We start from the raw sequence: 20,975 nt of genomic DNA on the forward strand, positions 1-20,975 counted from the left end.
AGCACTTTTTAAATAAGTGTATTCTCAGTACATTCTTCAAAACATCTGGAACTCGAGCCTCTTTGTAAAGCACAAAAAGCTGGCAATCCGGTGAATAGAGCCGTTGCGTACTCATCCCTCAAATGGAATAATGGGATGACTGCCTTCAAAATCACTCCAAAAACTCTTGGAGAGGGGAGTTCAGAGCCAAAGCCTCCACATTATTTAATATCTTCCTCAAAATTGGTTTGTTAATCTATGGAGAAGGAGAAGAGTGCAACACCAGGTGGTAATGCCATTTACGAGAAAAATCCGCTCTGTCTGGGCCTGTTAATGTGTACATAATAGTCTCCAACTGTGACTTGTCCTGCCAACTAATCCTCGCGTGTTCATGATGAATGCACCAAGGCAGGAGCGGGATTAACTACTCTGTTTTTCATTTACAGCCGGTGTGGTGTAGAGTCGGCATTAAAAGGTGAAATGCTCTCACCATCTGCTGTATGGCCTCACCCACTTTGACGGACAGTGTTTGTCAAGTGTTGGTCGGTCGGTAGGCAACCGTCTGTTGGCTGCGTCTCGTGTAATGGTGTGCGCTGTCCACGCGTGAGTGAGGAGGAGCTGCGCAGCGGACTAGGCGATGAGGTGAATGTGCATGTCTGTCTGCCTGTGTGTGTCAACAGGGTGATTGCACACGCCGATTCACATTGGGTGCTGGATTAGCGCCTGGAAGCACACACACACACACGCACTTCAGGGATTGAAAGAGCTTGTCGCTCAATTAAAAGCCGCAGCCCAATATTGGCGGCGTTACCGCATTTCAAGTGAGTAATGGCGACTGGATCCGTACTTTTGCACGGCACACCCATGCATTTTTGACGATTCCCAGTTCATGTGATCGCCTGCTGAAATGTTTCACTGTGACGGGGGGGAGAATGGGGGTTCAAACATTCTGCGCAATTCAACGCAGAATGTTCGCTTGCATTTGCAATTGGTCCACCCAGTCATTTCAGATTTTCTGATACCGATCCTCCAAACTCATGTGCTTCAAAGTTTTACACAGTGGTTTAATGTCAGCGTCTAGAACGACTATGAAGTTGTCTGTTTTTGTTAGCTTTATGAGGACAAATTAAGATGTTACAATTGTAATTTACCACTCATTTAACCCACCTTTTATCTTGTCAGACATAATAGAAGAGAGCGTAGCCCTGGAATTTTTTACTTAAAATAGTCATTTCTGATTCATTAATACGACCTTAAGATGCAATGTGAGAGATTGGGAACGAGGAGGCGAAAAATCCAAGTGGAGTAACCTACTGAGTACGTGCCATCCCATTTTCTATGCAAACAAGACTTTTGTGTCTCAAAGTTCTAGAGAACTTAGCTTTAAAAGCCGCAATCAACCGAAGGGACTTTAATGGTCTAAGCTCATATATTATCTTGGTTTTAGAGTGATTGGAAATTTCACCTGGGATAGATATTAAACTGCTCGACCTTCGCTTGAATTTTCGAGAATCACGTAAAACAACAATCCAAAAGTTACGTAAATTCGACAGTAAAGGTTAAAAGAGTCACCCATACAAGGTCTTGTCAAATGTAGCGTCAGAACCTAAGGTTATCAGGTGCTAGAGCAAACCTGTATTCCTGAATAAGTAATACTAGGTTATTCAAACTGCCGCCTTGCTTGCATCATACAACCGAACCTGACACTTACAAGTCGCACCACCCAACATCGAAAGATGTAGTTGATTAACCCAAGGATTGGTCGATAAATGCACTGTGATTAAAATAAATAGCGGAATCGGGGAGAAACGGTTTTAGGGCTACAAAGGAAAGCTAACATGATCCTCATTTGTGATCGACCGCAGAATTTGGTGATCAACTCGTCAGTAGGTGATCTCAACACCTAAAAATTATTCTAAATTTACTCTCTTATTAACGCCCTACAAGCTGTCAACAAACTTCTAAGTCAAGTCCTTCGAGGTCACCCAGTTGATTGGACAGAAAATATCACCAAAAATTATCTCAAATCAATTTTAAAGGACTAAACAGAAAATAACTCACTTTTCCCACCGGAATTGTTAGTACCCTATTTGTCTCTAGAATGTATGACTGGCCTTTTACTGTGCACGCACCTTTGAATATCGACCTAAATTTTTGACTAAACAAAATCATGTGCTTCAAAATTTGAGGACTGCCATTGGGAGATGGAAATTTTTTAGGAATGAGCCCACCTCTGTGATAGTCATCACATTTCACACACCCATACACACACAGCATTGCACGGGTTAATCGGGCTGAAGCAATTTGGCAAGATGCTCAACCTGCAGACCTTGAGATCTCTTTTGTGCATCCTTACCAAGCCTCGGAACACACCCATGGCATTTTGGGTGTACTCTATCAAATTTAATTAGTCTTTGTTAAAGGGCAGTTTCTGTCACATTGGCGGCGGGCATTCAAAAGTTTGGTTACATGATCTCCCTTGAAAAGTAATATGGCCCTAAAGATAGGAAGGAATAATACGCAATGGCCACAACGAAGCGACCACTTGTACTTTGTTACGGGTGGTATACCACTCACCAAAGTGTACGCTTAAGCAATAGCCACAAGATGACATAAATTTAGAGAGAAATAGGGGTCTGAAAATAAGAAGGTGAGGATCAAATTCTCGTTGATTTGGATTATTTTGTTTGAATTCAGCAATCCACTTGTTTATTGGTATTAAGAAACACTGGTGACAGTTGACAAACTGCTTTTAAATCACTTCAAAGCGAGCATGCTCAGAAGCGGTGATTTCGTAATCCGCGACATTTGTCTGAGTACAACGGTTTTGTTTTTTTAAAAAAAATATGGTTAATATTTTTAATTTGGTAAAAATGTGGGTCAAAAAATTCATGATTAGTAACGGATTATGTCTGGACTCCGAGGTACATGATGTAGTACTTTCAATTCAGTTTCTTACAACGCCAACAACAATTTCTTTTAATTTTTCTCAACTAGATCGACCCATGACTACTACCTGCTAACAATCCTGTTAAGAAGAAAAAAAGACAGATCGGTGTTGTGATGATTAAGTTCCACGTTTCTACACAGAATTCGGTTACTACTTCATCGTTGTGCGGGGTAAGGCTTTCACTCGTCAGACGATGGTACATTTCACCATACGCGTTTCCAAAAGACTCCAGTATAGCACCACGGCAGCAGAAGATGAGGCTCGTTCTGTGATATTCCAGTCAGGCGTATCAAGCACCCTAGTTAACTATCACTAAAATGTGGAATAACTACACCACAAAAGAATGGACCAAGGGCCTCAGCTATCAGACGACTTTAGTAAGCTGGCCTCTTTCAATCATTGCCAATGTTCGCAATGAAGTTCACATCCAAAAGTGAAATAACTCCTTCGATCTCAAATGGAGTTTTAAATGTATACTTGCCAGCCCAATGTAAAGACACTTTCGGAGGAACTCCGTTGTAAAACTTGTGTGGATTGGTCGCAATGAAAGGGTTGCTACTTACTAGGGTTGGGTAGTGCAAATAAGTAATTTCTATTGCTTCTGAGATTTGATAAATAAGGGAAGGGTGATGTTCCATTATCCATGTCGGACCTCATTTTATCTTTATTTGGTTTTATCGTCACACACAGAATCATATATGATGTCGAATGTGCTTTACCAGTGGATATTATGCGTTTCATCGAACTGGTGTCAGGTCGTTTGATGACATCAGTGCTGAAGAATGCGCCTTAACGCTAAATGTGCCTACAAGAACTGGTTAGATTTAGTAAAAATCTGCTATAGATATGAGTGACAGGAGGCAAAAAATAAAACTGTCATTGCTTGGAGAACTATTGGCTGTACTTTATTTTTTTGGGAGGGGTGCATAGAGTGTGTCAGCCACGTCAAAACGCCGATTCTGTCACAATGGTAGGGAATGCCAGATGCGTAATAAATGCTCGCATGGCGCTTGAACTACTTTTATGAAAGAGTGTAAATTGCAAATAGGATTAATCGTTTAATTACATCTAGCGAGAGGTCTTTTTAAAATGCACAAATTCACTTATATTGTGAGAAGTTGACAGTGCTTAAAGCAAGCTCAACAAAGTGCGGACAAATAGTCCATCAGTGCCTTTAAATTACAGACTAAAATGCTTAGGCTATCTGAGGAAAGACGTTTGAAAATGGTAAAAAGGCACGACTTCTCCTATTTTTACTACTATACCTATAAATTTCAGTGATCCATAAAACATAAGAAGGTACTAGGGAAACTGGCCGATAGAATAATATTTTCACTAGTACTGGAGATGAAAACACATATTTGAGAGTTTTTAGCCTCAAATTAAACCGAAGCCCAAGATGCTTGTGGCTCTTCAAGAACTGAAACAACAGCTGATTACATCACCCCTGAAATATCACACCACCTTCGAATCGTGTTTTTGCCGAGTATTTTATGAATTTGTATGCATTTCAAGGGATCAGTTTATCATGAGAGTATTTTGCATTAGTATAATATTCTAGTTAACTTTGAGTTCAATGACGTAGACGCTTCGGTCAATGCTAGTTATTGTTCCACTCCGTTCTTTGGCATGGTCTCCGGATCACGCCAATAGCCTCCCAGTTCTTTTACGCGTTAGCAAAGTGGATACATCCGCATCACTTTTGGGTGCAAAGACTACAGTGGAGCGGCAGGATATTACATTTTAAGTGGAATCCGCCCTTTTTATAAGATGAATATTGTTCTACTTTTAAAAAAGCTAACAGTTGGGGGCATTAGTAGGCTGGTATAAGATACAAATACAGGAATTAAAAATACAGCTAACGAGACCTATGGGTTTCGCAAAACGGCAGGCAGCAAAACCGAAATGCGGAATCATTTTGTTCTGAGAAGAAATTATCCAGATTTAACTTTTAGAAATACGATATCATATTGAGTCGTCCATCTAAAAGTAGTCAAATTCTGCCTGAAAAAATGCCAAGTTTAAGCAAACCAACGTAATGCTTACGTTTGAATTTCAAAATACAAAATGTGTCTAGGAAATCCAATAAAAAAAATACACTACCAGGTTAAGCTGGCAACCACGATAAGCACCTAATACCAATTTTGTTTAGATTGTCCCTGCAGAAGGAGCGTGTTTGGAGTTTTTGCGTGCACTGAAGATGAAGCGCGATAAAGCGAAGCAGTTGAAGGAAGCTAAAGATGCCATTAAAAGACAAACGCTAGCGGACAACAAGACGACGAATTCGGAACATTCAGAAGAGCGAACTTCTCCAACAAACGACCACTTTCCTGGCACAGAGCCCATGCTAAGTCACAAATTTGCGGATCTACCCATCTCCGAACCAGTAAAGAGGGCATTGAATGACATGGGTCTTACCAAAATGACAGAAATTCAGTGGAAATGTATACCACATTTACTTGAGTGCAGAGATGTTATGGCGTCTGCGAAAACGGGGAGCGGCAAAACTCTTGCTTTCCTAATCCCGGTTGTTGAACTTATTCGGAAATTGGGCATGCAAAGTCGCAATGGGACTGGTGCTGTCATCATTTCTCCTACACGCGAGCTCAGTCTTCAGATTTACAGTGTACTAAAGGAGCTTACGGCTCACACGCAAATTCGTATCGGCCTAATCATGGGTGGCAGTAACCGGCAGGCCGAAGCCCAAAATTTACAGAAGGGTGTCACTATCCTTGTAGCAACTCCAGGCAGACTTCTTGACCACCTGGTTAATACTGAGAATTTCCTTAGGCACAATCTGAAGGTCTTAGTAATCGACGAGGCGGATCGTTTACTAGATATTGGTTTTGAACTGGAAATGGAGCAAATTATCCGTCTGCTACCAAAAGATCGACAATCCATCTTTTTCTCGGCTACGCTAAATGAGAAAACACATAAACTTGCCAAGTCTGCATTGAAGGCGAACTGCATTATGATTGGAGTGGAGGAGCGGTCTGAGGCAACTGTAGAAACACTCGAACAAGGCTATATTGTCTGTAATCCCACCACAAAATTTTCTCTGCTTTACACTTTTCTCAAACGTAATAGAAACAAGAAGGTGTGCTTTATGTTTCCAGTGCTTTTTGAATGATTTTGAGAATCGGGACGTTTAGTGTTGAATTTCTTCTTTTTTAGATCATGGTCTTCATGTCAGCGTGCATGGAAGTGAAGTTCTATTACGAATTGCTAAATTTCATCGATATGCCAGTTCAGGCAATTCATGGACGCCAGAAGCAGGCCAAACGAACCAGCACCTTCTTAAGTTTTGTCAAGGCTCAAAGTGCAGTGCTTCTCTGCACAGATGTGGGTGCTCGTGGTCTGGATATCCCTGAGGTCTGTTTATATCCGGTTTTTTTTCAACGAAATTGTTTTTTTTTTTCAATGAGTCCTAGGTCAGGATCTAGGATAAAACTGGTTTTACTTATCTTCTAGGCTTTTTAGTTAACGATTGTATTTTTGGGCAGGTTACTATGTTACGTGTATGCAATGTTTCGAGCTCCATGTGGTCATAATTTCTTACTTTGTGGCCGGTAGAATTAATCTCATTGGTGTCTTCCTCTCAGTTACTATCGTCTCTTGAATGTTTTAAATTCATTAATAGGGCGTGGGCAAAACGGGCTTTGCGTTTTTACGCCGAAATGCACACATATATGTACATATTTTAGCTACACGGCAGTAACTAATGTTCTTCATGTTGCTATTTTTTGGTCAAATCACATCCGTTAACTGTATGTAATGATATGAGTAATCTCTTTAAGGGAATTTTGGGCTATGGACGTTCGTGACTATTCGTAACGAAAGGGAAGATCAGATCCGGCTTAGTTTAAATGTTTTAGGAATTTATTGCTATCCTCTATGAACTATTTTGGCTTTTTCAAAATTGTATCTGGCTTGGGTTGAATGTGTTTGAAAGGGTGAAGTTGGCGTCCATTTCAACAGGGACGACAGGTTTTTTCAATGAAGTTTACAGTTTCCTACTGATTAATAAGCAGGATATCTTTGTCATCCGTATCAATTGTCTTTGCTACTATTTGCTAGTTCTTTTATAACAGCAATGTTGTGCTTGTCGTATTACGCGATGTACTGACTTGGATGTGTAATCTCAATAGGTGGACTGGATTGTACAGTTCGATCCACCGGATGACCCGAAGGACTATATTCATCGTGTTGGTCGAACTGCTCGCGCTGGCAAATCGGGGAACGCTCTTCTCATGCTCCGCCCCCATGAACTTGGATTTCTAGATGTTCTGCGCAGCTCAAAAGTCATTCCAGTTGAGTACGAGGTGGCGGCGGGCAAGGTGGCTGACGTACAGCCAGCGTTGGAGAAGCTTATTTCCTCTAACTACTTTCTGGCGAACTCGGCGCAAGAGGCTTTCAAGGGCATTGTTAGGTCTTACAACTCCTCTAAGCTCTCTTGCTTCAATGTCAACGAACTGGATTTGGCAGCTCTGGCTAAGACTTGTGGTCTCCAGATCGTTCCCAAAGTGGATTTGGGAGTAGAGCCATCGAAGAAGTTTGATATGAAACGAATGAAGCGGAAGGCCTTTGGAGCTGCGGCCGTGGGAGCCGCAAAGAAAACCAAGTTCTATAAACACCTTAGGTAGTTGACATGCATAGTGCGTTTTAATTGTACATATGAAATTCCAAATACACTGTGTAATCATTACTAGGTGTCGCCTGTACCGTAGGTTTAGGGTGTTTATCATTGGACCGCGCGTTGTTTTGATTTTTCGCGGGGAGGGCGTTGGTCTCGGTTGCAGTCAAGTCCCGAGTGCTGTTCTTCACCAACATCCTTGAAGATGGCCTGTGGTCTGTGAAGCATGATTCGGTTGTTGTAGAAATTGGGTCCTCTTTGGTGCTCGAGGTGGGCATTAGCGACGATTTCTTTAGCATCATGGTGCGGTGTGGAGCTGCTCACAAAACATGGGGTATTCAGGGGGGTTATAAGATCGTGATTTGTTTTGAAACTAGTGCTTGTGATGCAATCACAAAGTGGGAGGTGAAATCTTTTACAATGTAGTCTCATCTGGTTTTGAGTGCCGCTTTCAGCAATAGCTCTGCTCTTATGTATTGACCATCGTAAAGGGATCAGATATAACAGAACTGTCCAAGATACGGACCACATGGTAATTATCCATCACTTTGGGAGGACTTTTGAATTTCATGATAGCTTTGTACCGAATAAATTCCATTAAGTTAGTTTGTAAATTTGCCTTGCAGTATGCACCGAAGAATGCCTGCAAGACATTATAAAGTGGAGTGATGTTTGCCCAACCGAGTGATTAACAAATCTTGAGATTTTCGAAATTGTGGTGAAATTTGGGCCTTAAGGAAATCATACATGGTCAAGGCATCTAAAATTTCCTGTAAGCTAGTATTAGTCTCATTTTTGCATTCCTCTACTTTATTATGGCCTCAGTGACAACTTGGGGAGCTGTATTGATGATAGCTGCGAGGATAGTTGATTCGCGTGCACGAGTATATTGATTCTAATGACTGATTTACCCACTAAAAGTGCCGCATAATAAAGAAAATGGTTGTGGATGGAATAATCTAAAGGACTTGTGGAGCTAAATGCAAATTACCATACATATCAGGCCACGACAGCCATTTTAGGCCGGTCGACACCCATATGGGACTCTCCCAAAACAAAAGTTCTTTTGTGGATTTTTTTGTCCATAACAACCTTTTATTACTTTATACAATGTATGGATAATAACGCTGCCATGACATAAACGAATCCAGGAATTGGCATCCGTACGGCCCTATTGAAGCGGTGGAAGCCAGTAGTAGACGACCTGAGCAGGCATCAAAGCCATCGTAGGGAAGAACAAACCACCCACTAGTCAAGTTCCCCATAAAATGTTAGCAGATAGATTGATAACAATTCTTGCAATAGGTCAGTATGTGAAAGTTCATCAGACTACTTTTTCTTTTCAGGAAGGTGAGGTATTTACATGATAGAAACGTCTTGTAAACTTTTTGCAGTAATAATAAGCGCCAACTAAATAACTAAGTATTTTTGTAGATATTTTTTGTTACATCTTTGACTTGCAAGTAAGAATAATCTAACCTTAAAAATTGTTTTAATGCACCAGGGTTCCAAACCATAGAAGGGAGCAAGTTCAGCCTTACAGCAAGGATTGGTCTTGGTTTTGGAGGTGGGATGGTTGCTGGAATTTGACGTTACTCGATATTCCGATTTGACCGCGCTCATACAGATCGACTTATAATGTTCGATCAAAGCCACTCAACTGCTCTATTTCTTCTTGAAATTCTCCTAAATCATCAGGGTCCCATGCACATCTCCGCTCTTTATTTATCATTTCAAGCATCTCTTAGCAATGCACACGGGTATGTCAATCCGTATGGTGTGGCCATGCCGGTGGGCAATACATCACTGGCTGAATTTATCAAATTTCTTCAGAGTTTTCCTTCCCTTTTTATAATTGTTGGAAATTACGTTTACCCAACCAGTCAACTGGATTTCGAGAATGGATCACATATTTTACAACAAAACTTGCCTTATGTTGACCATGCTTGTGCATGTTTGATTCAGTCTGGCTCTGAAGTCTTTCCAGCGACTCCTGTTATTCCCGCCTTTGTTGATCCGATTCTTCGTAGAAATACGATGGCTTTATTACAGAATTACTTAATGACTTGTGGATCTCATCGCTATATGCCACTACAAAGGCTGATGGGCTGTTTATCTTATGTTTCACCTGTCGTACGTGCCGCTTTGCCTAACCTAAAGGCTCTTACTGTTTTTTTGCGTCAATACCCGGAGATTTTCCATGTAAAAGACGGTATGGTGGGGTTGGCGAAGCCTCGGCGTAATTTTCGACAAGTCTTTCAATCAGATACGGGCGTTGGAAACATTTCTGCAGCTGATGACAGTACGGCTGAAGCCCTTAAAATAGAGGCTGTCATTTCAAGCTCCACTGATTTTACCGGCGCCAAAACCATAACACTGCCTGCTTCGGACTTTTCTGTGATTCTCGTCCTACGACGCATTTTACGGCAAGCAGGTGAAAACGGCCTTCATGTTGCCCTTGTAATCAAACAAATCATTGAGTTTCCATACAACGTCCAAAAACTTGTCGGTCTTACTCGATTTGAGTTGCATTCTTTTGTTACAAAGTACAGGGAGTTTTTTGACATCCTGCCATTGCTGATTGATGAAAGTCCGTCGAATGCACAAGACAAACAGGTCGATTTAAAGACTTCCTACAAAATCCCCAAGAGCTTTTGCCTTCGAATAAATGCAGACGCCTTGCATATGCGCTCACGCATACTGGATCATTCATCCGGCCGAGGCGGGAACGGGAAGGATGCTTCAAGACTAAAACAGCACGTTGGTCGCGTCTTTCGTGTGGCCAAGTCCTGGGGGATCATTGATCTTGGCAACCACGTTCATGTCTTCTTTGACAAGTCTATTTTCCGGAATGTTTCCGATCTACAAAAAGTCTTTCAAGTAAGCCTCATCTCGCCTCTGTACTTATAACGCATTCCTTATCCATTCAAATTCTAGCTGCCTCATTTTTTGTAGTGTTTAAGTGTTACATGATAATTTGTAAGCCTCGTTATTTATTCTCTTTTGTTATAGTTCATTTATTGGCCACTGTAGCACGCATTCTTTCCCCTCCCAAAGTCAGTTTAATATTTTTTCGCTTCAGGGACTAAGGTATCAGTATATGGGAGAACCTCTGTCTTTATTTTTTCTATGGAGTTTAATCAATGAATGTTTTGTACTAGCCTGTTAAATGTGCTATTTCATCTATTATTTTGTCCTGTTGGTACACTACCACCTACCTTATGTGTATTTTTGAGTTGGTTCTCCTCCTAAAGATAAAAAATTATTGTTAAGTTATTTTTTATTATTTCCTGTCTCAGTAGGAACAATAATTGTTGTGAGCACCAGTCTTACTGCCTTTTTGAAAATTCGCCTAATTTGGGCAAATATTCATCCTGCTTTACTTATAAGTTTTGACTTAATTCTGTATTAGCTTTGAATTTGTATCTGATAAAATCGTACGCCATTTACGCTTGTGCCTATCTATCTCTGAAGCATTGTAAGCGATATTTTTCATGAAATTTTTAAGCTGCCTGACCTTGTCAGCCGGTAAGAAAGGCGACCGATTTCCTGGTGCCGTTCCACTATGCCGAGCACAGCGAACCAAAGTCGCATCTTTATTAATCCGATTGAAAATCTGAGAGCTCAATTATTTTATTGGGGGCAATGCTTATGCCCGTTAACTGTCGAAATACTTTTCATCATTTGTAATAACGTGGTGTCATCACGCCAATTTCCAGTTTTTACTAATTTTTACATGCAGGAGAAGTTGATTACTTGATTTATTTCATTCCTGATTCCACAGTTTGACATAAGTCAAGTCACATTTCGAATCAGTCTTTTCTGGTACTCTAAGATAAGAATGGCTGTACTGTTTCCCGTTTTGTTGGAATTTAATGTTACACTTTTTACTTTTTTGAAGACATTTCCTAGGCGTGATACCTGAAATCCTGGTTTCCGTAAGGTTTGAAATGCAAATTTCTGGGTCAGTTTTTCCTCAAACAAACGCTTATTCATTGTGCTTTTAAAAAAGGAATATCTATGTTTTTTTACTTAACCTTCGATTCTGTGGCTGCGTGAACTCAGATGGTAATACTTGCTGGGATAAATAACTTGACGACTACGCCTTATTTGTCAATTAAGAAACCGTAAAACTTACTTAAAATGGTCTAAATTATTAGCGTTAGTCTTATAGATTTCATTTGCTGTCAATGGCCCATCTAGTCTTTTCCTCTTGTACACAGTCAGTGTAGGCCTACTTGAAAATCTTTTTGACAATAGGATCAACATGAACTTGCAAATTAAATGAAATGGCGGATTTTCCTCCAATTTGCTGTAAACGCACAATTTCCTTGCTCACCACTGTAGCCTCTAACACTTGAACGTTAGTAGCATGTTATCTCATCAAGGCTTGCTTCCTCCTTTTGTTGAGCTTCATACAGTCATCAATTTGGGAATGTCTCCTATGCTTTAGCCTCTAAAACTGGTTGGAGAGCAGCATTTTTTTCTGGTGATTGTAATGTGCCAATCAGTTGATTTGTAAGCCACTATTCAAGGTAAAAATCGACGACATTTGATAGCCTTTAAACGAAGAGTGCTGTTTGTTGGTGAGGCGTTTAAGGGGGGTCGGGTACACCGTATCATCATAAGCGATTAAATGGGCAGTCATTTTGGAAGAATCCTTCATTACCGACTGTGAAAAGAAGAAAGAAAGTGGACTTTTCTGCAAGAAAATGAACAATCAAGCAAAGAGCTTGTTTATTAGTTCCTTTTATGGAACTTGGACTACCATTTGACACTGTCACTTGTCATGCGTGTCATATCTTTAAGTCGAACTTTCGAATGTCCCCTTTTTCTGTGTAAACTTCTCTATTCTTTGTAGAGATATTGTTTAAAGACTCATTTTTTCCACCGCAAACTCATTCACAAAAATATACCCTCTAGTTGAAAATCAGTGTTTGGATTTGGCAAGTAGGAATACCACTTTCACGCAGACTACGTGATCGTACCTCCATCGCCATCCGTGTAACTGTAAATGGATATCAATGTTGTGCGATTTGGCCACGAAATGTCCGTCAAAGTTGCGTTTTATTGCGCTGTACGTGGTTACTTTTTGCTTCACATCTCCACAATCTGTCCATTCACGTGGACTACTTGATCTATCGGCAACAAATGCCACCCTGAAAGCGTCCGCATGGTTTTCTTTAGCCATTTATGAAACTCCATTCACACAAATCGTTTGCGTATATATGTCAACAAACTGTAAACAAAGTTTTTCCTGACTAATCACTACCATTTCTACATTTCTCAAATCATTTTTCAGCAACAGTGTTAGCCCAGATTTGGTTGACTAGTAAATGCAATCGCAAAGGACTGTCCTCAGGCCTACACGAGGAGTGTATGTACAGTAAAATAAAAATTCGCGTTTCCCTAGTCCAACCAATTAGGCTTCCTTGAGTCCTTGCCCTGGGTTGAATTTGATTTCTACGCTATGCATTATGGTCCACGAACTTCGCCCAAAGAAATTATACTCTGAATTAGTTTCACCTTTCATGTAAGGACCTCTGGATGCATACATTTTCCAATCCTGCTCAAACTCTTCTAGCCGGCAGCATAATTTGAATATCTGACCTTGATGGATAAACTTCGGTGGGATTTTGGGCTGTTCGAGTCTTATCATTTTGGTACAACTGCAATCTCACTTTAGCCAAGCGTAAATTGGCACCATATCCACTTTACTAGATTCCGTACTCCCTTCTCTGTAGTAGTTATGGCCTGAGTGTGTCTCTGTCACCCTATCGCAGATTCCAGTCGTCATGGCATGCCACCAAAGTGGGTGATACGGAAGTTGGCTTGATATTTCAGTCTTGGGCGTGCTCCCCTCCAATTTGCATGACCAACTAGCTGGTGACAGCACCAGTTGCTTCTGCCTGCCCGTATGTGCGTGTGTGTGTGTGTGCATAGGCGAACTTGTGTGAATCACTTCTTCAATTCTCCAACAAATATTACTACTGTGTGCATACCTTTCCGATCCTCACACTTAGTCATTCAAAAGCCGTCAATGTGGCGGTTCTTGGTTTCTGATTAAAAGCTGTAAGTCTTGGCGTTACCGCCACCTCCAGTTGATCGACCTACCCCATGATTAGTAATAAGACCTCAGTGAATGCATGAATGAATGAATGAATGCCGAGTTTAATATGCTACTATGCTTCGGGAGTTTGGTGCGTTTGCTTTCAAATTCTAGGAAAGTATACAGGTTTTCCAATTCGTTGTACGATTGAAACTTTGGTGTGGGCACTATCCATCCAAATGGCGTCATTGTGTGAGATACGTTCCTTGATAGTTGCTCCAAACAAAGTATGGAAAGCTGCCGATTTTTCCACTTTTTATTTTTTTGCCTACACAATTGGAGTCTCAATTTATCTTTTTGCCTCATCTCAGTTAACAGGGCAGTAAAATACAGTCTTCAAAGCGGATGTGGTAGTCACTGAGAGCCTGCGCCGTACCTTTCAAATATCGTTTTAACGCCTTTTCAAAACCTGTATTATCAATGCTATATTATTGTTGTAATTTCACTAGACTGGCTAATCCTACCATTTTGAAAGATTTCGCCATTGCAACGCAAAACTTTTGTGTGGAGCAGTGTTATCGCAAATAGTCTACTACAGGACGTATTTTGATGCCTTATTTGGTAGTCGGTCCCCTAAACTTAATTTAGTGTTTTCTAGCATCTCGTTTTTTTCATGAGGCTAATTCCAGCCTTGCTGTTGCTACTCCTACTGGTCCTTTGCCACCTACCATAACATCTGTAAACAAAAGATGTTGAATTCCTTATTTATATATGGCAAAATGTTTCATATCCTAGTCTTTAGTTAATCAAGGATCGGCCTTTCATCCGTCATTATATGAAATATTGCCAGCGCTTTTAAGTGGGAATTCTCTACGAGATAGCATGGGACCCACCTGATTTGCATCAACATGATTTGTCGCCCACCTTAATGGCAATGAGACCCACCTTACTGTCTTTGCATTTTCTCGATGTTAGATCACGGAAAAGGTGCCATTTTTGTTGCAGTCAGTGTTGTCATTCACCTTTGGTTCATTTGCATAACACATGTGGGTGCGATTATCGGTGGTGCGGGGGAAGCCACTGGAAATGCTTTGGGCTAGAAGCGATCACGCATAAAGCAAATGCACTGGCAACCGCTTCCAAACACCTACGCGTAGACGGTCCCTCAAAGTGGTGCATGTGGATCCCTTTTCCTTTGTCCTGTGATCCACCAATCGTTATGGTCCTCAATAACGGTGAACAGTGGCTTTGATTGCAAAAGGTGCAAAGCGATCTGCCGCATCTTCTCAAGTTGGAGGTAAAAATAGTGTTTATTTCTAGTGGATCCAACACTCGAATTGTGATTCTACTGTTTTTAGCTGTAAAGCAATCGGCTCGGAGTAGACATTACTTAGCAGCATCCGAGTTTTTACTGAAGGCGTCATAAGGTGAACGGTTCTGTTTAGAACTGCTATGAGTGTGCATGAAACCTGGTCGGTTGTTAACAGAAATGATAGAAACAGTACACTCCGATACTAATACGGTGCTTAAAGCCTCCGAAGACTGCAGAGACCTCATTAATAGTCCACGATTGGAATGAATGAATTGAAGATTTCATACACAAAAATCAGACTCGGAATTAGACCAACTGTGGCACTTTCTAGTCTAACTTTCTTGGTCTCTTCACGTACTAAAGAGAAATTAAATTTCTTACCAATAAATGTCAATTGTGGTATACTTTTTGGCAGCTCCCCAACACACAAACACCATCCCTTTAATGCTATAAAAGACGAACAAGTTTTATGTCTCATGTCCACATTATTGTGCGATTGTTGCATTGCGCTTGTGTTCGTCAAAATCCTAGATCTCCATCCTAATTTTGGCCATAAAATCTCACATTACTTGAATTTTTAAAACTTTTTAGCACCGGAATATTCATGAACCTCCAAATGGTAGCATTTCTTAAGTTGCCTTCTGCTTCTAAGAATGTTATTGTAATTTTGTGCTGCCGGGTGTCCACAGGCGTTTATGTTTGAAGATCTATGGCGCACACTCTCTGGAGGGGTCATGCTTGCCGAAACCAAAAAATGGAACTCTCTTTGTACGATGTGCGATCGCTTCACAATTTTAAGTGCGTTTTCTGTGTATTGCATCGGTCAAAGCGCACGAGAATGGAGAAAACGCATCGTCAAATTCAAATTCGGCGTGATAATGATTCGGGCCACTTGCCACGCTTGGTACACTTCTCTTGCATCAACAAAAGACACGACCTAAAGCGAGCCTCCCCCCTACCTCCTACATGGTGGCGTTTAACGTCGCAATACTGAATCACCACATCATATTCACTTGTGGCGTGAGTGTCATCTGCCGTGTGATTCCATAAAACAGGTCCTCCAATAGCACGACATGAATTGTCTTTTGCATTGTCTCCTTTTTTGGACTGTGTGATTCACAGATCGTGGTGCGATGGAGCTCCAACGGACTGTGCGGAAATTTTTGCGCATCCACGCTTGCATCATCTCCAGTTAGTCTGTCTCGCACCCCACAAGAAGTTACAAATATTTTATAGGGAAAAGGCGCTCGCCTCATTCATTAGAATTTTCTAGATCACGAATACTACTTTGGACTATTTGCATTGGAGTATGCATTTGACAGTTCGTTAAATGGTCCCGTTTGTTTAGTATCTAGGGTTATCTACTACGTTCCTGTTCATTGCTTACAACGAGTGGCCGCTCAAGTTAGAAGATAAGCGGTGCTTGTCATTCGAATTCGAAGTCCTCTGTAGTTGACCTACATTTTGAGAACAGTAGTTATGGCATCCACTTTTAAACCCACTCTGACCGATTTGTGACAATTTGACAAGCACACAATTGTCATCGAGCGTTGACTTTCGACAAACCGAATCCTGTACTTATTTATTGGAGCTTGGAAGGTGTTTGCTGACTTGATCAAGAGCGTAACAATCCGATTATGACTTCCACAAGTGTGTATGCATGTGTACTTATTCTGTTTGTTTATTCACTCCACAAATCGGATCGTTAATATGATTTGTTTAATTTACTGGAACACTTGGATTCGAATACTCTTTTAATTCGAATGTTGCGGTGAAATTTCAAAAAGTCAAGTCCACTCCTTCATTTTTTAATTGAGACTTTTGAAAATTTTGAATTAGACAGAATGTATGATGATTTTGGGGGAATAATGTGTTTGACTTCTCTTGCCTTCCAAACGAGTTTGATGTCTGGTGGTTTATTTATGCACCCAGAAGCATTTGCTAGGATAGATCACTTGCATCCCTCCTGTTCATGCTAAGGTTCGCTTATTCCTCGAGTCTGCGGAAGCAAAAGACTTAGCTTGACTTCCACTTTTACTCGTACAAGAGTAAGCTCGATTAGGATGGATATTTCTAGCTCATTTTACGTGAACTACGTTCTAACTGCTTCCCATTTCCCACGACTAATTTCGCGTCTCTGTCCCACAAAACGAGGTAACGCCCTTGAACTTACGAACAAGTTCTTGGCTTGCATGAACAATTGGTTTTTCCGCCGCGTTAGCTAGGAACTCTACCAATCGGTTAGTTTTACGTATATCCCTTCTCACTTGCCCCACTTTCAAGCATTGGGGGTAAATTTGAAAGAGCAATCGTTGTACCTTATGAACTCACTACCTTTTCAATTACTCTGGCCAATTCACGAATTCGTGTTGAGTGACATTTTAGAAATCGAAATGAAGGGACGACAGCTCGAAGATGCAAACCCACATCGTGCACTGAAGCACCTCCTCTCCGTGTCTGGTAAAAACAGGCGCTTTTGCCACCTCCGCTGTCTCAATCATCGGAAATAGCCATAGGAGTGAAATATTTTCGCACCCAATGTTAACGTTGCTATTCTGCGACCAGGCTCGGTAGTGGTACACAAATGTTGATTTGTCATATTTTGGCATCCGTTCTGCGCTAGACCGTCTAGTTAGCATTCACTGGTGCCTCCTGAATCAGCTTTGTTGTGTGTGTCATCCATCAATCCGTGAAAAACAAACCCCCCTATGGCTTACAGGCATGCGTCTCCTGATGCATCCTGCTGCCTTATCAGTGAGTGGGACTGGTCTTTTAAAATGTAATTTCTCTACACTTTCCAACGGACTCACTGATATTTTGCCCTTTGGTGCACCCCTTTATTTGTTCCTCGCTCGCATTAACATTGATCCCAGTGAACCATTCCTGTCAACAATTCCATTGGCTAAAGTTACTACAGAAATTCGGTAAATTTCTATTCAATTAACTTTTTCAAAAACGAAATGGAACAGCTTTGTAAAGTGCTGTGATTGTTGTAATTAGTTTCTCTAGTTTGTATTCTTCTTTAATAATAAAATAACACCCATCGATTGCCAACTGAAGTGCATTAAAACTATTTATCTTCCATTTTTTACAACATAAATGCTTCTTTTGCTATAGAAGCACTGGTGCCGATGTTGAAGTGGCACTATTTCTGACTGCCTTTAATGCCACTTTGTCTTCTTGTTTTGTATTATGCTGTAGCGTCTCGTGGCTTCCCTAAGGATGAGTAAGGGTATAATTCATGGGTAGAATGCATATATTCGATATACTATAGGGCTTGGGGGCTACTAACATGGCTCGGAGGCCAGCCCATCCGACAAGAGCATAATGGCGGAGCTCCCAAGTGGCCCCTCTACCAAAACCGAGGCTTTAACAAGCAACCAATGTATTGTAAAACATTTTCTAGTGGATTCACTGTTAATGGAACTAACTGGCAAAGACAATGTGGTGTCTTCGATCACTAGTTTTGTAAACATCTTTATATTTTCGAAAATCTTCCACCTTTTTGGGTCATCAGTAAGCGGTTTTAGCAAAATGTATTTCGCCGAGTTCAAGGTTTTTAATTTTTAGTAAGAAATTTTCACCCTCCTCTTCGTATTTTCTCCTCCTCTAGATGGATATCAGTATCTCATTCCGATAAGGTGATCACTTCTATGTGTTACTCTTTGTTATATGTTTTAATAACCTTGTGCATAATGCTATAACATGCGGAATGAGTTTTGCTGACCTACAGAATCCAAATTCTGTAGTCCATTGGATACCAACCATCTACCACTCAAAATTGTTGTGCTTCGTGCTATTTGGAGGAAAACACTAACTGGTAGTTTGCGGTGCCGCTTCTAAAATGCATAACTGTAGGCGCTTGGTTTGGCTGGGTGGTGTGGTAAATGGGTAGTTGTGTGTACTTCAAGGGTTTTGGTGTTATTTAACAAGGGAAGTACCTTTGCCTCTACTATTTTGCTAATCATAATGCCAAACTCTCGAAACGCGTTTTGTCTCATTTACATTTATGGTGAGCTTGCGTTCTCTGAACGAATTTTAACATTTGAGAACATTATCCATTTGAATACCTATTAACATGATTATTAGATCTTACTGGTGATTTTCATGCGCAATGATGCATGTCTTAAAACAAAGAATACTCTGTTTTAGTCACTTATTTAAATACACAAAACCTTGCTTTTATTTATGACATTTGCATTTGCTGAGACAAGATGACCAGTACCTTCAAACTACTTTCATACTTCCTCGGTTGCCAGCACACTAACCCACATGCGATCTCAGACGTAATTCAGAGCAAAATACAGCTTAAAATATGATATTTAACCAAAAAAAGAAAGTGAAGCGTTCACATATTTAATCATCTGTCCTTACTGTGTTTATATAGCTCTCCTCTCATTATTATGTGGATCGGTGAAAGGAGTTTTTTCCATCTACCTCTTGCATTGTTCGCACAGCCCAACGAAATGGTGCACTTTGACGCGATTCGGGCTCCCTTACGCTCTCGGGCGAAGTGGCGCGCCACTCGTGTCTGGAAGTCGGATGACAATGACATTCTGCAGCATGTCGTTGATCCGGCCTCTAAAATGTCTAGTGAGCAGACACTCTACAATTGCGGCGTTGGGGGTATCGGCAGCAGTGGTAGTGGTGGAGGAGGTGCCGGCAGCGGCGAATCGGGCTTCGTCTCCTGTCAGTCCTACGGTCTTCTCTGCCTACCTTTCCTCGCACCTCCCTCTCGCTGTAAATCGAAGTCCAGCGTTGATTCCGCCCCTTCCCTGAATATCAGTGGTTCCACCACGTCTGCAGCCATGAAGCAACGCCGTTGCCTCTCCTTGGATCGTCTGGACGCCGAGATCGCATCTCAATTTAACAGTGATAGGGAGTTCCCCATTAATGAGGACTACTCCGGCTACTATCTTAGTGATGAAGATGATCTGAACATCGAATTTGACCCAGCCAAGGCTACAAATGTGGATGACTTTCTGCCCTTCCTTGCCTTTGACACCCTCAAGCGTCCAATCAAACTACTCCATAATACAGGTGGTCTACTGCCCGACCTGGAGTTCCCAGACTCGGACATCAGTTCATGGGCACCGGGTGATGTGGATAGCCTGTCTGTGGTGAATGGACATCCAGACAAAACCACCTGCAATGCCTCCACACAGACCTGGTTCACGGGTGTGGTCACTTCGGCCGAGTTCTACCACGGTCCTACGTGCACACACGAACAACTTCAGGCGGTGAAGGAGTGATGCTTGGGAGGGGATCGTCGTCCCTGGTGTATGTGTGTGTGCGTGTCCGCTGTTATACTCTGCTTTGTACAAACTCTTCATCCAAAAAAATGCACTATGCTGCTGCTGCTGCTGCTCACATCAGTCTGCTTCTTATCATGCTTATTTGTTTCTTTTCTCCCCTCCTTGTTAATCCCAAACACACACAAGAACATGAAGCTGTAACTTAGTCGGGAATTGTGAGGAATACGAGTGATCATTTTGCACATTAAGTCTTCTACTTTATTTACCCAAGGATAGATTAATCCACATTAATTTAAGCTGGTCACTGAGGTCGCTATAATCCACGGGTTAACCAAACTGAGATTAGTGCCACTCAGTGTTTATCATAAGTTAAAAGTGAAATTGAAGTGTATTTGTGTGATGTTATTTGCAAATCGCCTATTCAAAATCACAAAGACCCTTGCAAAAAATAGACAAGTCGTTTGGTGTTGGCGTTTCTACCTCAACCTAACCTACACACAACGAAGGGTGGCTGGCTCATTTATTTTCAGGCAAAAAATCTCTCACCGATCACAACAGCTTGGCTGCAGCTTAACGGTAGATTTTGTGTGTGTCTGATTAGGATAACAAAAAAGGGTCACATCAGGATTTTTGAACCAATTCCAAAGAAGTATTTTTAATGGCTTGTCCGCTGATATGGATGGGTGTGAAAGTGCGTCCTCATTCATTTTACTTTCGATTACAGTGATCTTTCGTGAGCTTAACTATTTGCGTAATCCAATGTGTACAAATCTGTCAAAGACATACCACTTTGATTA

General features: G+C 41.2%; 3 protein-coding genes across 3 annotated transcripts; all 3 read left to right on the forward strand. All coding sequences in view use genetic code 11, as the record gives it.

Annotated features, from left to right (window-relative positions):
* Positions 1–5,129: 5,129 nt before the first annotated feature.
* Positions 5,130–7,572, forward strand: EGR_04181 (putative ATP-dependent RNA helicase pitchoune; the record flags this gene model as incomplete). The annotated part of the gene is made up of 3 exons (XM_024493430.1): positions 5,130–6,026; positions 6,104–6,301; positions 7,078–7,572. 3 exons carry the CDS (start codon positions 5,130–5,132, stop codon positions 7,570–7,572), a joined length of 1,590 nt encoding a protein of 529 aa, XP_024352131.1.
* A 2,204-nt stretch (positions 7,573–9,776) lies between these two features.
* EGR_04182 (hypothetical protein) lies at positions 9,777–10,472 on the forward strand (the record flags this gene model as incomplete). Its single annotated transcript, XM_024493431.1, has 1 exon — positions 9,777–10,472. The coding sequence occupies one exon, from the start codon at positions 9,777–9,779 to the stop codon at positions 10,470–10,472; it is 696 nt and encodes a 231-aa protein (XP_024352132.1).
* Positions 10,473–19,389: 8,917 nt separating this feature from the next.
* Positions 19,390–20,175, forward strand: EGR_04183 (hypothetical protein; the record flags this gene model as incomplete). The annotated part of the gene is made up of 1 exon (XM_024493432.1): positions 19,390–20,175. One exon carries the CDS (start codon positions 19,390–19,392, stop codon positions 20,173–20,175), a length of 786 nt encoding a protein of 261 aa, XP_024352133.1.
* Positions 20,176–20,975: the final 800 nt, after the last annotated feature.

This window comes from Echinococcus granulosus (genome assembly GCF_000524195.1).
Source record: "Echinococcus granulosus chromosome Unknown EG_S00025, whole genome shotgun sequence".
Taxonomy (NCBI): domain Eukaryota; kingdom Metazoa; phylum Platyhelminthes; class Cestoda; order Cyclophyllidea; family Taeniidae; genus Echinococcus; species Echinococcus granulosus.